Source organism: Acartia tonsa, chromosome 3 (genome assembly GCF_053477335.1).
Source record: "Acartia tonsa isolate MP-2025a chromosome 3, ASM5347733v1, whole genome shotgun sequence".
NCBI lineage: Eukaryota > Metazoa > Arthropoda > Copepoda > Calanoida > Acartiidae > Acartia > Acartia tonsa.
Genome location: NC_137262.1, coordinates 38,231,588 through 38,248,982, shown reverse-complemented (window position 1 = coordinate 38,248,982; position 17,395 = coordinate 38,231,588). Strand labels below are relative to the sequence as shown.

Sequence of the window (17,395 nt, the reverse complement as noted above, 5' to 3'; positions counted from 1 at the left end):
TTTTTATATGAAGAGGGGGTAATTTTGTTAATCATTACAAGAACTATATATTAATATCGGGTCTAAATGTCATGTATTAAACTTTTGCTATAGGTTTTTAGTATAAATGCTTGTAAATAAAACTAAGTAAAAATCATCATTCAGATGGAAAATAAATAGTTTTTCTTTAGAGGAAACCTCCCTACCTTGTTGTGAAACAAACAAGAAATTGAGTAAACGACTTGTGGAAATCGGAAATTACCCAAAAACACGCCCATTTCTTAAATTCTCTCATACATTTAGAATTTTAAGCAAGCATTAAGGGGTATGGCATTTGGAGATAAACTATTTTGCTTCCCGTTTTTTGGTCAGTCATTAAACAATAGCCATCAATAGTATATCTTATTTTATCTATCATCTAAAAAGTAGTTTTTGGAGATTAGAACAGTTTTTTATTTCATCTACCCACCAATTTTTCTTGAATCATGACATATACGAGAAAAAATTTCACATACCATAAAGTTATTAATAGTATACGTTATTAACTTAATGTTATATCTAAGTTTATTTAACATATGAATCTTACATGCCAAGCTACTGTATAATTCTAAAGTTTATTGGTAAAAAGACTTATATCTGTTCATCTATGTCCTTCTGTCCGTCTGTCGTAATCGCTGAAAAGACAAAGTTGTGTTTCTCAGGGAATATAGAAACTGGTACTGCGTTGGTTTTAAGCTATTTTCTTGGGAGCTAGGGGTGTAGACACTGGTGTAATAAAAAAAACAATATGGTTTGAAGAACCTAAAATGTTTTTAAAAAACCGAAACATAGACCCACCACTATTATCGTATTGATTTAATTAGGTTGATGTCAAACTTTAGCCTCAAGCAAATATAATCAACTAATTTCATGGGGTCGCGTGCCCATTACCATAATCTGTTAGTGTCTATCTATCTATTTATTTTTGTATGTCCCTTTGTATTTTGTCTGTCTAGTTGTCTGTTTGTATATCTTTGTCTGTCTGGTTCTCTGTATATCTGTTTGTATGTATATTTATCTGTTTGTTTGTAAGTCTGTCTGTTTGTCTGTTTATGTATCCGTTTATCTTTCTATTTGTCAGTCTGTCTATCTCTCTGTCTGTCTATCTATCTATCTATCTACCTTGAGAATGATGTCCGGCTATTGCCTAAAAAACGGTTGTTCTGCTCGTTTTGGTTGTTTCCGCTTCTTGTCTGCTCCTGCCCGTTGTTCAGCTGTTGGTCTTGCTGTTGCTGTGGCTGTGTCTGTTCTTGTGGCAGCTGCGGCTGCTGCTCATCAAAATAGTCTTCATAGCTGTCGTAATAGTCTATGGTTCCACCGCCTTTGCATATTGAATTTATAAAAATTACAATAATTATTGAATATAATAAGAATATAAGGGGGTGCAAGATGTGTAAACAACCAAATTTAAGCATTTCTTCCCTTTTTCATCCCCAAAATGTTCATACCCTTTTGTAAATCCTGTGCACGCCACTAGGGTCCGTAAATTCCTTTTCTATTAACAGATTTATGAACTACAATCTCCTTGTTAAAAATTTGAAATAATAATATAAAACATTTGATTGCAAAGTATAGTAATGATTATATGTATTTTCGTATTAATAGCACTGCTACTATATAACTATGGCCTATCTTTCTGTCTTATAAATACATTCCTGAGCCGGTGTTGGAGTTAGAACTTTGTATCCGGGCATCGAACGCGAGGTCTTCGGGGAAGAACTGAAAAAGATATGACCAGTAAGTATGAGGATGTATGTATGTCTATCGAAAAGGTCTAGAATTTTTAAGGAAGATTTAATTTAGTAATGGGTTGGATTTTTTCCTATTTAGAGGAAGGGTTAACCAAAGAAAAATAACAATAGGAAAAAAACAAACTTTTTTGAACAAAAAATCTTCAAAAATAATTGTTGTTATGTTTTGTTCAATTACTGTAAAGTAAATTGATTCGATAATATATTTTTGTGTATTTCATTCATTTCAACAATGAGTTAATTCATTTATTGTTTCTTTTAAAAACAAATAAAATGGGCCTTGTCTCAGATTTTTAAAGTTTTATATTTGAGATGTTTTGAAAGGATAGGTTTTGATTTTTAAAAAAATTACATAATGTTACAAAAATCATTAAAATTTCCCTTTCGTTGCAACGCACTTTAAGGAGCGATTCTTCATATTTTTCACAGTAGCTTTTCTCCTATTTCTAGCCCCTGCGGGGGGCTCTAACCCTGCGGGGCCAATTGCCTAACCCTGTGGGGCAATCACCTAACTCAATACAACCTAACCTAACCTAAAATAACCAATAAAAAGCCATTTCAAAATACCACGAATCGCCCCTTTAAGGGGTGTTGCCACGAAAAGGACTATTCCCTTAACCTTGCGGGGCCTAAATTGTGTTTCATTAACAAAACTTGTAAAAATACGCCAAACCTTTAATTAATAAAATAAAAAAGTAATGTTCCTTGAATAGTTAATTTGTAATATGTAATTTATGTAATTAATGTAATTAGTATAAGCTATAATTAGCAACATTGGATATATTTAGAATACGTGGATATATTGACAGAGGAAATTTAAATTGTCGTCAATTTAGGTTGCTAATATAAACATCATTTATTGGTCATTTCCTTCATTCAGTTGAAAGGAAATGGAGGAATAAAGGGGGTGGATCGTTATTTTAGCCATCTGCGAGTATTTCTTTAATAGAGTAAATGAAAATATGGTGCAACATCCAAGTAATAATAAATCGATTTTACATTTAGGCATTTGTATGTACTATCATTTTATTATGCAAGAAATTTTTTCTTCTATAGACATAATTGGCAATGTCTCTAGTGTCTCAAAGTGTAAAAAATCTATCAGTTCACATCTAATTTTTGTTAAAAGACAAATAAAAAGTAGCCTAAAACATGTCCCAGACCAAAAATTAACATACTTTAGTATTTAGTATTGGGTTGATGATAATAGCTGTATTAAAAGGCATGTGTAACAGGAAGGGATGGGGCGTTGGACAGTAAATAACACTAATGCCCAAAGTTCTATAACAAGTTATCTCATTCGTCTTGGCATAAAAACTTTGGATACTTTTATTGAATCTTGAGTGCTTGGTTACAAAACAGTAATGTCCAAACTTAATCATCAGGGGGATTGTACATCAATTTATAGTCAATTGTCCTATCCCTTAAGATTCCTGAGATATATAAAGGGAAAAAACATAAAAAGGATAAAATTACATAAAATATTATAAATGTCTTATTTCTAATCAGTCAACTTTTTGGAGTAATTAAACATTACATACCTACTGCACTTATCTATCTATCTCTCTGTATGGTTATCTATCTATCTATCTTCCAGTTAATCAATCTAACTCTCTATACATTCATGACCAACATTTGTCTATCTATCCCTCTATCAATCTATCTATCAATATATATCCTTCTGTCTATTTATCTATCAATCAATCAATTAATCTATCTATTAATATATCCTTCTTTCAATAAATATAATCAAGTATGTTTCTATCTCTGAACTTCAATCGACATATCCTCCTATCTATCTATCTATAATACAAAGTAGAACGATGTCTGTCTGTCTGTCTGTTTGTGTGTTTGTGTGTTTGTGTATTTGTGTGTTTGTGTATTTGTGTGTTTGTCTGTTTGTTTGTAGCAAAGGATCTCGCTAACCGCTGAACCGATCGGGTTCTCCTTTACAGGGTAGCTTCTCATAGTTCCCGGGAAGGTTTTTCACTATTTTCTTGGGGGGTTGGACACCCCTAACCCCCCCAAAAATGAAAAATACCCCCCCCCCCAAAAAAAAAAAATAGTGGGGTCGACTACCCCCCCCCCAAAAATAAATCCCCCCCCAAAAAATTTTTTTTTCTTTTTTATTTTAAATCTAAAATACGAAAAATTGGTTTGATCAAACCTCTTGGGGCAAAGCCCCTAGAGGCTAGGGGCGAAGCCGCTAGTTCTATATAACTTGCTATTTGTTTGTCTATCAATCTATCCATCTATCAATCAATCAGATTGTCTATTCATCTACAAATATACTTCTATTTAAACAAGTATGTATCTATCTATCAATCACTAAATCTATCTATCAATCACTAAATCTATCTATCAATCACTAAATCTATCTATCAATGTATCCTTCTATCTGTCTATATACCTAGCTGTCTATCTATCAATCTATATTTCAAGACACATTACAAACTGTCCCAATTTTGTATAACTTTTGCGGAACAAGTTCCATTTACGTCATATTTTTCTTTCCCGAAAAAGGGAAGAGGGAAAGAAAAAAAAGGGAAGGGGGGAAGAAAAAAGAGATGGAAGAAAAGGGGGTTTTCTCCATCTCTTTTGAAGAGATTTTCTTCCCCCCTTCTCTTTTTCGGGAAAGAAAAATATGACGTAACTAGAACATGTTCCGCAAAAGTTATACAAAATTGGGACAGTTTGTAATGTGTCATATTTCAATATATCCATATATCTATCTATAAATACCTGTGTTGATTGTGTACAATCCACCTCAAACCAGTTTGTACAAATAAGATGCTGTTGAAACTTCTATACATATCTATCTAATTATCTATCTATCTTGCTATCTATCTCTCTTACTAATTATAAATACCTGTGTTGATTGTGTACAATCCACCTCAAACCAGGTTGTACAAATAAGATGCTGTTGATACTTCTATACCTACCTATCTAATTATCTAACTATATTGCCATCTATCTATCTTGCCATCTATCCATCTTGCCATCTATCTCTCTTACTATCTATCTCTCTTACTATCTATAAATACCTGTGTTGATTGTGTACAGTCCACCTCAAACCAGTTTGTACAGACAAGATGCTGTTGATCAAATACTGTGTCGTTGGGACACAGAAAATGAAAATCTTGAAACTGAAAGAAAAAAGTTGGATTATTAAACTTTTTGCACACTTTAAAAAACCTTATTTCGAATTTAATGATGATAGATTATGACACATCAAAAAAATAATTTAGAATATAATTTCCAATAATTTAATCGAAGCATCTCTAAAATCAATTCTAAAATTATTAGTATGTCCTTAAACTATAATTAAGCAACACTTATATAAAATAAAAATTAATAATCTGCTTATTGAGTTCTGACACTATGAAAGTGCCAATGTTCGTTTGTTTTAACGACTGATTTTTAGATTGTTGCTTTTATGGATGTTATCATTTTTTTCATTTATTTGGTATAATAGTGATATCAGAAAAAACTAAAATATATAAAAACAAATAATGATTCTTACCTCAAAGTCAGATACTTGAACACACACATGGAAGAGTTGACAATCTGCTTCTATATCAGCATAATAACTACCAGATACCTAGAAAGATAGATATTATTAGATATCTAGATAGATGGATAGTTGAATTATGGATAGATAAGTTATGCTTCTATATCATCATAGTAACTACCAGACACCTAGAAAGATAGATAATTAGATATCTATAGATAAGTTATGCTTCTATATCTTCATAGTAACTACCAGACACCTAGAAAGATAGATAATTAGATATCTAGATACATAGATAGTTGAATTATGGATAGATAAGTTATGCTTCTATATCATCATAGTAACTACTAGATACCTAGAAAGATAGATAATTAGATAGATAGATAGATAGATAGATAGATAGTTAAATTATGGATAGATAAGTTATGCTTCTATATCAGCACACTAACTACCAGATACCTAGAAAGATAGATAGTTAGACATCTAGATAGAAAGTTAGGTCGTTAGATATCTAGAATAAAATCTGCTTCTATATCAGCATAGTAACTACCAGATACCTAGAAAGATAGATAATATTAGATATATAGATAGATAGATAGTTGAATTATGGAAAGATAAATTATTCATCTATATCAGCATAGTAACTACCAGATACCTAGAAAAGTAGATAGTTACACATCTAGATAAAATGATTGTTATTTAGATAGATAGTTGAATAGATAAAATCTACTTCTATATCCGCATAGTAACTATCAGATACCTAGAAAAATTGATAGTTATACATCTAGATAGAATGATTGTTATTTAGATAGATAGTTGAATAGATAAAAGCTACTTCTATATGTATAATCATAGTAACTAACAGATACCTAGAAAGATAGATATTATATCTATTCTAGATAGAATATTAGATAGATAGTAAGATAATGTCATAGTTCCTAACAGATAACTAAATAGAAAGGTAGTTAGTTAGATAGATAGTTGAATTATGGAAAGTAAAATCTGCTTTTATGTAAGTAACTGCCAGATACCTAGAAAAATTGATGGTTAAATAAATAGTATTATACTACATACGATGTAGATAAATAGATATCTAAAAAATATAGATAGATAATCCGATAAACAAGATATATAGTTAGATAGAAAGAAATACAATTATATAGTAGGAAAATAAAAATGGTTTTATGGATATAACGATTTTAAAATAAATTGATGTACTTTTTTTGTTTACATAATAATATACAGTAAACTTATAATTATATTATACATTCATAAATAAATAAATAGTCATTCATTTATGTATTTTTAAATTAATTATTTCCTTTTTCACTTCTTATAAACTATAAAACACACAACATAAGTCTTTGCTTTTTATCACATGTAGTTTTCAGGGATTAAAGGATTGGTCAATGAAATAGACACCCTCTCCCGAATTACAGATATGTAAATGTAGTCTTTACTGTTTAGTTTCTTGAGTGAATTTTGGGCGATTTTCTTTCAAAAATTCTATTGAGCACAGAAAAACGTTAACTTATTTTTTAGATAAGTTACAAATAAAAGTGGGGAAAGGGGTGAGGGCTAATATTTTTTTATTTGTTTCTTCATAATTTTAGTTCAGGTTAGTTAGCTTATATTGGGTTATGGGTAGCTCTGCAGGGTAAAAGGCACAGCAGGAATAGGTCCCGCAGGGGTTTCAGATTAAATCTTCACCTTTGGTTTAAATTTATTATAAATATTAAGGTGGGGGTGGGGGAGGGGTAGGGGTTAGGAGTCAGTGCTCGAGAGGTACTTTTATAATTTTTTTTTTATTATTTTAAATGATAGTTTTAAGAACAAAATTATAAAATTTTCGAAACAATCTATTTATCTCACATTGAACTATCCTTTTAAATTCTGTGCTTACAAATATATTCAAGCGAAATTAATTAGGGTAATAGATTATTGATGTTTTGTCAATGTAACCATTTGGAAAATAAAATAAAAGCAACTCGTAATTATATTGAAATTGATATAAACTTAAAAATGGAAAAACAAAATAAAACTAATAAACTAATGAAGTTTTGGTATTATTGGACGTTTTTACCCTTGTTTTTAAATGAAAAAAACTTGTATGAAGTAAGAAATTAAATTCCAAAGCCAGTCAATAAATTAATACTTACATAGCTCGTTTATCATTCATAATTAAAGCCTTAAAAACTTGCAATACATTTTCTATTACTATAAATAATTGGACGACTTTAATATTGTCATCATAAGTGCACCTTTAATGTAATCTAACAAGCTCTTTGATTGCACTACTTTTGTCTGCAGGCCCTAAACTTTTCACCTATTCATTGGCCTAGAAAATCCAAAAAAGACTTTAATCGTCTAACATACCAAAGTACTACACCTACCTTAATGTCTTTATTATGACGTATTCTGAGAATAAAAATTAGAAGTTAAAAATCATTATGGGCAAATAGTATTTAACTAAATGACTTTGCGAATTTTTCCCTGCTAAACTATCTGCAATTACATTTTTTCTAATAACATATTTTAGATGCTTAACAGAGATAAACAAGGATGACATCATCCAGAAAAAAATATCTGAGGAAAACGACTTTGCCTAAAATGTTTCCCCTCTTAATGCATGTTAACTTAAATGATACAAAGTAATAAGATGTCTATCTGTTCTTCTGTCCATCTTTCTGAAACATATTTCGTTTACAGAAGGGCAAATTTGTAAAGGTTTAATGGCTTTAACTTAATTAGCCAAATTTAAACTTATAAGTCCAAACTAAATCATATGTAATTTTTTTGCAAATTTTTTTAGGATACTGTATATGTTACAAACGTACATACGACCGGATGTACGGACAGACCGACCTTAATCATAGAAAAGCTTCGCTATTTAAAAATATGTTTAGGTATAGGATTCCTCTGTTTAGATATTTCCTTAAATACTCAGTGTCAGATTTCAATATTTGCAAACATTTGCATCACATTTAAATGCTCGGATAAATCAATAAGTAAGTAATTCATATTTTAGTAGATTTTATTAGAGACTTTTGAATCTAAAAAAGCTTGGCCAACAAACAAAAATTGTTGATTTTTAAAGTGGTATTGCCACTATAATTTTTGCAAATAAATCAATTTTAATTATGAAATGCTTACAGTTGCACGTTTTATAGGGATAAGACAATAGACGATAAAGATATGTACATTCCTAATAATGAGAGAATGTAGTTCACAATTATTGGTTGAAAATTTGGCGACTACTAGTTTGAAATGAACAAATCATAATTCAATAAAAGTACCTAAATTTTTGAGCCTATGAATTTAAAAACCATTCCAATAAAACTTTGGGAACCAGTGTAATTTACAGTCAAATGCCTCCTCCCTCCTTAAATCTCTGAAATTGATGGTAATGTATACTTTTACAAAATGGAATGTCAGCAATTTTATTTTTTAAGGTAATGTTAAATAAAAATTAAAATCCCCTTTAGAGCTTTAAAATGGCTGAAAGGAAAGGTTCAAAAGTTTTAAAAGAAGCTAAATTTGTAGGTTTCATGCTATTTATTGTATGTATAAATCATACAGTCAATTCTTTCGTTTACTATACATTAACGTACGGAAATATCCTTATTATATAGTAGCTACGCTACTTTGAAAAAAAAACATGTTGATTGAATAAACTTTTTAATTGAAAAATGCAATTGATCTTTCCATTGTAAGATATTGCTCTTCTCTCTTATAGTACGAACATGGATCGTTATTCTTTCAGTCATTTAAGTCTAAAATTTTGTGTTTATTTCAAGCTTTTATCCGATTTAAGCATGCTCAAAAGCCAGATATCTTAAAGGATAAGACAATGGACGAAAAATGTATTCCTATTACAAATTATGATAAACAAAATCACCCCTTCAAGTGAAATTTCTATGCTAATGTCCCCTAAAATTACTCAATTTATACATTTAAATTTATGCTATAATTGTATAAGACTAAAATATATCATTATACTATTGTTAAAAACTAAAAGGGCAGAAAATAGCATAGAACCATTCTAGGAACTTCATGAAGTTTCCTCAAAATGAAGAACTCAATACTGTAACGTTTGGTGAGATATTAACTGACGAACATTTATAAAAAAGTTCAAACTAAAAAATAGGTTTAAATTACTAAAAATTTTTCAGTGTTTGTGACTATTTTTCTGCTGAAAACCATTTACTTTGCCTTGCTTCATGGATGGAGGGGACATTGGACTGTAAATTATACTTGTAACCAAAGTTTTATAACATTTGTTGACTGATAAAAATTTTTACTTTGGTAATCGGGTGGTTTCAAACAATATTTTTAATCTATAACAACGTGTTAATTTTGTTTTTCATCATCGTGTATGAACATGAATTTATCATCCATTATCTTTCCCTTTATATCCCTGACATAGCTCTGACTTTATGGGGTTGAAAAAACCGCATAACTGTAGTGCGTAAAAAGGTCTTCGGATTACGGCATGAATGAATTGTTAAATAATTACAATTTTTTTTGGTTGAGCAACTAATCAAAATCTTGGGTATGTCTTTACTTCCATAAGTTCGTAATATTAACATAATGTCGATAGAAATTGGTTATGTCGGCTTTATGTTACCCATCATCACTTTTAATTACTGCCATATAGGTGACAGAAACTAATATAAATGTTGTCGAAAACAAATTTTATTCGTTTTTACAGGGACAATCTGACAATGTTTAAATGTTGGGGTAAGCTGGCCAATTTACAAACCCCTTCATCTTTTAAATTTTGGTTTATGAATTAGGGGGGGGGGGTAACATTAACCCCCCCCCCCTTTCTCTCTGCCACGAATTAGGTAACAAAATATTCTGGTGATTAATGAAGAGATCATATAATCTAACAGAGATTTTAGAGTACAGAAAACCTTAAAAATAAAACCATATTTGACATCATTCTGTCATTATATAAAAGTAACTTGATGTGTGTCTTTCTGCGTGTACCAAAGGATCTTGCTAACCACTGAACCGATATGGTTCTCTTTTACAGTGAAGCTTCTTATAGGTCCAGTTTATAAATATTTTCCATCCTACTTAGAGAAATCGCCCCTTCAAATGCCCCCCCCCCAAAAAAAAAAACATTTTAGAAAAATCTATTTAAGGTAAGATTAATATAGTTCCAAAGATGGTTTTAGGCTATTCTATTTTGACATTGAAGTCTTGAGATGGTTTTAGGATAGTCCCTAGGTGCAAACAGAGCAGCCGCTAGGAGATTATGTACATGGATATTTTTAAAAAGTTATTTAACCCTATCAACAATCTACTAAAATCTGTTTTTTCACACTATTAAACAAACCTTCACAAAGGCCGGGCATAAAAAGTTCAATTTGATTTTAATGGTAATTTTTTTCAAACATTTTTTTTGCATAAGCTTTGTAGATTTTCTTTAAACCGTTCTAAATGTTTTCATATTTCGATTAAGACTTATATTACTATCTAGAGGCTAGGGGCGAAGCCGCTTGTGATGTAATAAAAGAGAGAAAACATGTATATCAAAACTGGGTACCAGTAAAATTCCAGTCCAATGTTCCCTTCCTGCCATTGTATTATGAAATTGAAATGCTAGAACGGTCATGACTCAAATGACCACAATTTTTTGGGTCATTCGGTTCCTAAAATGTTCTTACACAGTGTTAATCTCATTAAGGTGTAGAACAATTTTACAACTAGCAAAAATATAGTCTCTGTATTTTTGACGATTTGGTTTATTTTTTTGTAAAATGAGCTCTAAATTGGATCATTGAAAGAAAACGAAGTAGCGGGTTTCTTCGTATTTTCGAAGTATCTTTTAATAGATTAGGTTAGTTAAATGTTAACGATTGCCCCACAGGGTTAGAAAATATTGCCCCCTCCTATGTATATTACCCGCAGGGGCTAGAATGGGAGAAAAGCTACTGTGAAACCCACTACTTCGTTTTCTTTCCATGATCCTCTGAATTTAACAGCCTAATTGAATTTCCTGGGTGTAAAAATGACAATGAAACTGTGTCAATGGCAGTTGGAAAGGTATACTATTGATATGAACAAAAATAGAACCACTTTTTTTTGTCAAAAACACTGACTGTCCCTTTGCTAGTTGAGAAAATAGCAGCACCTTCTTTTTACAGCACGGAAGTATTCATAGATTGAATAATTTTTAAAAGCAAAGCTTGCTTAATTTTATTTTGTGTCCGTATGTATGGCCTAAACCGTATATTTTATCATGTTTGATTAGTCCAATAAATTTTAAATATTTATACTAGTGACATTATTACACTGGTACCCAAAGTTTTATAATACATTTGCTCAATCTTGGAATTAAAAAACTACTGTAATTAAATCTTGATTAGTTGGTGCAAAATAGGAGTATCCTAACATTCCTAGAATAATTAGACACAATATACACGAGACAAGGAACTCTGTAACCATGACGAAAAAATGTAAACATTCAAAGTTTAATTTATTTTCAGTATGGCTTTGCAACCGAATAATATCCACTGGATGAGAACTGGTTCTCAGCCATACTAAAAAATCATGTGTAGTATCGTATTGCAGACAATTTTTCACGAATTTTCTTTTATTTTTTTTATTCGCGGAAAGCTGTCTATAAAACAATGCGATAAATAACTATTGAGTAATAGATAATCAACTAATAAGTTTTGTTCTCACTAATAAAACCGTTTGAGAGATCTTTACTGATTCTATCTGCTTTTCCTGGTTTGATTAAACCGCCTGAATTCTGTGACATTGATTATCTATGATTTAAACCTAAATTTCTTGCCAACCTTTAATTGAGTGTCATTGTAAAACCGCTAATGTTAACAGCAAATGGACAACAAATTAGTTTTTAAACTAATATTTTTAGGGATAGGTCCGTCCGTCCGTCCGTACGTCCATAACGGTTAGCTCTTTTCATTATTTTAGACATATTCACCCCCCGCAATTAAAAAAATGTTGATTTTAACCTTTTTAATAACAATTTTTTATTTGTTATAATAATCCTTTTATTTGAATATCTAATAATGATTCCTATAACATCAGAATGTTATAAGCAAAGCATCTCTATAACCTAGTTCTAAAATATATAAGTATGAACTTAAATAATATCCTGGATTTAAGCAGTTTTCGAAAAATTTACTTTTAATTTTGTTTAGACTCATATATTTCGTTCTGCTTATTTAGAACTGACACTCTACAAGTGTTAATGTTCGTTTGGCCTGCCGTTCCAGAGTCTTGCTTTTATTGATATTAAAGAATAAAATCTACCAAGTTTAAATATTGTAAATCAAGTTTGAATTAACTATCATAATGTGATTTTTCTGGTTGTAATGTATGATCATAATTTAATTGAATTGCAGATAATAGTGCCAGAAAAACGTCTGTATAAATTGTACAGGTGTTGAGAACATGAACTACTAAGTTATGTGCATCCATGTACAAAGATTTGCAAGGGAAATATAAGACCCAAGGGGGGGATAGGTATTAGGTATATTCCCATGGTTTAATTTATAGTTTCTTCACGGGTTAAGTGGATACTGGAATATAAATTACACTAGCACCGAAGGTTTTAAACCACGTTATCTTATTCGTTGGCTTTTGTTTCATACTAGTAATGTTCTAACTTTTCAACCAATGATCTAATCTACAGAAGGGATAATTATGTTTGTCATAATTAGGGATGTATATAAATATATTATTGTCTCATTCCTTTAAATTCTTATAATTTTCTCACCCTAACCTAACTTTTAAAAAAATGTTGTTTTAGAGTTGTATTGGACAATAAATAATTTAATTCTTTATAGAATACTATTTCTTCTTATGAGTCATAAAAAAAGAACCTTGAAATTATTTCCTTTAGACCAAAAGGACAATTTTTCACACCCGAAGAGAAACCAAGAAAAAACGTTTAATCATACCAAAATATTACACGGTGCCAAAATCTTCCATATTTCTTAAACATAAGAACATAATAGCTAAAAAAAAGATATATTTGTATTTGTAAGCTTAAAGTTTTTCATATTCTTGTTTTTATTATATATTTCTTTTGTTTTTTTTACACTGTATTTACTTAAAAGTAAAGAAAGATGAAATTTAAAAAAAACAATCGTAAAGCGAAGCTTTTCTATAACTATGGTAGGTCCGTTCGTCCGTAACTATTAGCTCTTCTAGTTAATTTAGACATGTTAGAGTTTCAAACTTTGCTTGGTGATTCCCATAACAATTAGGTACAATTTAGGAAGTTCTAACAAAATATAAGTTATTGTTTGTTTGTCCTTCCTTCTGATTTTCAACCTTGTTTTATTTTTTACATATTTATCACCTAATCTAAATGATGTGCGCAGCGCATCTAGCACATACAAGCATACATATATTCGTTAACAGCGAAGATGTTGAAATGATACACCCATTAAAGATTGATAAATTATGTCATTTTCTGTTCTTAGTTATTTTTTAAAGCCAACTATGTTAAAAATCATTGAATAGGTTTTAAAATTGATTTTATTTGGTCCTTTATAAGTTTTATAAAGGTCTCTATGTGTTTTATCTGAATGAATATAGTATATACGTAGATATATTAATAGAGGAAAAGTTGTCGTCAATTTAGATTGCTAACATGGGCCTCATTTATAGGTCAGTTCGTTCATCTAGTAAGAGGGGTGATGATGGGGTAAAGAGGCTGGATGGGGGATAACGTTATTTTAGCCAGTATCATTTTATTACATTACATGAAAATCTGGTGCGACATCCAAGTAATACTACATAAAATACCTAAAAACCGTGGGACAAACAATGTAAAATAAAAGAGCAGCTTTGGTACAAAAAAAAACTGTTCCATCATTTTTCCATGAATGTATTTATTCCCAAGGTTGTCTATAATATTTTTAAAGTCAACAGGCTTAAAGGAAAAGGTATTTGTAAAATGTTTAAATTTTCAATTATAAAGAAATAATAGTTATTTATCGCATCGTATTATAGACAGCTTTCCGCGGATATGATAGTGAAAAATTATAAGATTTAAACCAGTTATATTAACTTCGAGGAGCCGGGGTAACAAAACTGTTTTAATTGTATGATCTTTATTTTAATACTCTAGAAAATTGTCTGTAATACGATGCTATACATGAATTTTCAGTATAGCTGAGAACCGGTTCTAATCTAGCGAATATCAATGATTTCGAGGCTACACTCCGAAAGGATTATGTGCTTTCGTGTACAAACTTACAAACCCAATAGAACCTCTAAAAGTGTTTTCATTCTTTTAGCGAAGTTTTTTTTTTACAGAAGAGGGGTATTATTAGCCTATATGTTTATCCCTCTATCACTGATATTTATCTACATTTGAGTTCCATTTACCCACTCATAAACACAGATAGCCCAGGGAGGGAAGGGACATTGGGCTGTTTATTACACTAGTCCTCAAAGTTTTATAATAACATTTTCCCAATCGATGGCTTAACAACTTTGGGGACTTTCCAAACGATTTTACCACTACTAGTAATCTACAGACGGGGTATTTTTGTGTATCTTCATTGGGGAGGTACATTAATTTTTCGGCTATTGTCTTATTCCTTTAGATCCCTGCATTTACCCACTCACATATAGACTCATCTTTATTCAGTAGTTCACGTCTGACCATATAAATAAGGATTATTGGTGTCCCCACATAAATGTCAAAATTATTGGCAACTATCTCTTATTCATTGAACTTAATGGGTAAGAGAAGGAAGGCTTGATGCACAATCATTAAAAACAAAATTACCCCTTCAGTAGATTATAACTATACTTGGATAGAAATGTTTTGACACAGTACTCAAAGTTTTAAAGCAAAAGACTAAAAAATAACTTTGGGGACCAGAAAAAATTTACAGGCCAAAGTCCACTTCTTCATTTCCTGGTGTTTTAAGTTTTAAAAAATACTTGCTAGTTAATTTTTTGGTTGTATATTAATGCACACCAATCTAAATTAAGTCAACAAGCATTTCCCATTCGGGGTTTTGGCCTATTTCTAAAACAATTGACTTGGAATTAAGGTCAATAATAGCAGACACGTTGTGATGATTTAAATTTTGGACAATTTTGTTTTTATTTTTGATTATTTAAATAACATTGACAAGGATTAACATTATCTGCATCTGTCCTGTACCGAAGGATCTCGCTAACTGCTAATCCCATACGGTTCTCCTTGACAGAGTAGCTTTTCGTAAGTCCTGGGAAGGTTTATAGCAATTTTGGGGGAGGTACTCCTTACGAAATATTTTTTTACTTTTTCATTTTAAAAAGATCGGGGGTCGATTTCAACTCCTAAGTGTGTATCCCTAGAGGCCCCTAGGGGCGAAGCCGCTAGTAAGAAATAAAGTAATAGCAAGTCCAAAGCCTCGGATAGAATGAATAACAATGCACTCTATAGTTTGAAGTACCCGTCCGTCCGTAGGAAACATTTCATACATACAAATTCCCAATGAAGATTTAAACACTTGGTCCGTTCGTCTGTCTATCAATATGTTAATTACATGCAATTTCATGAAGAATTTTTGTCAACTCTGGTAATATTAGAGATAATAAACTGAAATTACTAAAAAAATTCCTTGTACTCTTTAACTTTTAAAAAAGTTTGCGGTTACGCCCCTAGAGGCCTCTATAAGTACTTAAAATGGTGAAATCGACCCCCCACCACATTCAATTTTAGTTTTTTAAGAAAAGAAATAAAACAATTTTGTTTTTTGGGAGAGGGGAGAAATTTTTTTCTAGGGGTGATTTCTCTTGGGAGGATGGTAGTAACCGCTTCCAAAATAGCTGTAAATCTTCCCAGGACCTATGAGAAGCTATTCAGAAAAGGAAAATCATATTGGTTTAATGGTTAAGGAGATCCTTCGAAACACATTCAGACAGACAGACAGACAAACATAGATCTTGTTATTTTATTATAAGGATAGACAACTGAAATTTCTGTGCTTTGCTATTTATGGATGTTAAAAATCCTTATATTTTTATTATAAAAAAGCTTTACGAAGGTAAAAACAATTTAAAATAAATCCTTGAAAACACATGTTTAAAAACAAAATACTTAAAACTTAATTCAACAACAATATAATTTTACTCACCAAAAAGTATTCTTTCATTTTTAGTTGGGTAGCTGATCAAAAATAAGTCCAAAAAGTTTTTTTTTCACTTTTTCTTTAGTTACTAGTTTTTTTACATATATAATATCTAAACTTTTAAAAACTTTTTTAAAAACTAGCGGCTGTTAGAATCTTTTGGCTCTGCATGCAATGGTATAAGGGACATAAATTTATCCTAAAACCACCCCGGGACCTATACGAAGATTCCCTAAAAGGAGAACTCATCTAGTTATCAGTAGTTATCGAATTCTTATTCTTCAAGATGATCCCAAAATAAAATTCAAAACTTATGTTAAGTTTAAATGACAGAAAATATTCATTAGTAAATATGACAAAGAACAAACAGTTGACACCATCAATTTGTATAACAAAATTGAAAGCTAATCAATCCTTATACTAAAGTAACAGGATGTTTGTCTGTTTGTATATCTGTGTGTCTGCACCGAAGGATCTCGCTAACCGCTGAACAGATCGTGTTCTCCTTAACAGAGTAGCTTCTCAGAGGTCTCGGGAAGGTTTATAACTATTATCTTGGGGAGTGGGACACCCCCAACCCTCCCAAAAATAAAAAATATCCCCCCCCAAAAAAAAAAAATTCCACCCCCCAATTTTTTTTACTTTTTCTTATAAAATCTAAAATAAGAAATTGGGTTATCAAATTCGACTTCCCCCTCCTCAAGTGCCCCTATAGGCATCTAGGAGCGTAGCCGCTAGTTAAAAAAAGAAAATATTAAAATAAACTTTGTAAAAAATGCGTGTAGGTGGTTCTAACTCCTTATAAACAGCGCACGCCCCTTTCCTTCCTTTCTAGGAATCGATTTATAATTAATTGGATATTGCACCAGATTTGCATGTACTCTGATAAAGTGATGCTCACAGCTGGCCTAATTAACGATACCCCCCATTAACCCTCGTTACCACATCTCTACCCATCCTACTGGATAAATTGGGTAAATATAAACAAGCTT

General features: G+C 30.9%; 2 protein-coding genes across 2 annotated transcripts in view; both read right to left on the bottom strand.

Annotated features, from left to right (window-relative positions):
• LOC145314867 (uncharacterized) overlaps nucleotides 1–1,433 on the bottom strand; it is a 28,342-nt gene extending 26,909 nt beyond the window's left edge. Inside the window, exons 1-2 of the mRNA XM_080154947.1 lie at nucleotides 1,421–1,433; nucleotides 1,141–1,339 (exon numbers count right to left, since the gene is read on the bottom strand). Coding sequence (XP_080011073.1) covers nucleotides 1,141–1,339; nucleotides 1,421–1,433 — 212 coding nt within the window. The remainder of the gene's footprint in view (nucleotides 1–1,140; nucleotides 1,340–1,420) is intronic.
• A 226-nt stretch (nucleotides 1,434–1,659) lies between these two features.
• The window catches only part of LOC145314866 (U-scoloptoxin(01)-Cw1a-like), a 136,234-nt gene continuing 120,498 nt past the window's right edge, over nucleotides 1,660–17,395 (bottom strand). The window contains exons 4-6 of the mRNA XM_080154946.1: nucleotides 5,293–5,370; nucleotides 4,814–4,915; nucleotides 1,660–1,737 (exon numbers count right to left, since the gene is read on the bottom strand). Of these exons, the coding sequence (XP_080011072.1) occupies nucleotides 1,660–1,737; nucleotides 4,814–4,915; nucleotides 5,293–5,370 (258 nt within the window). The remainder of the gene's footprint in view (nucleotides 1,738–4,813; nucleotides 4,916–5,292; nucleotides 5,371–17,395) is intronic.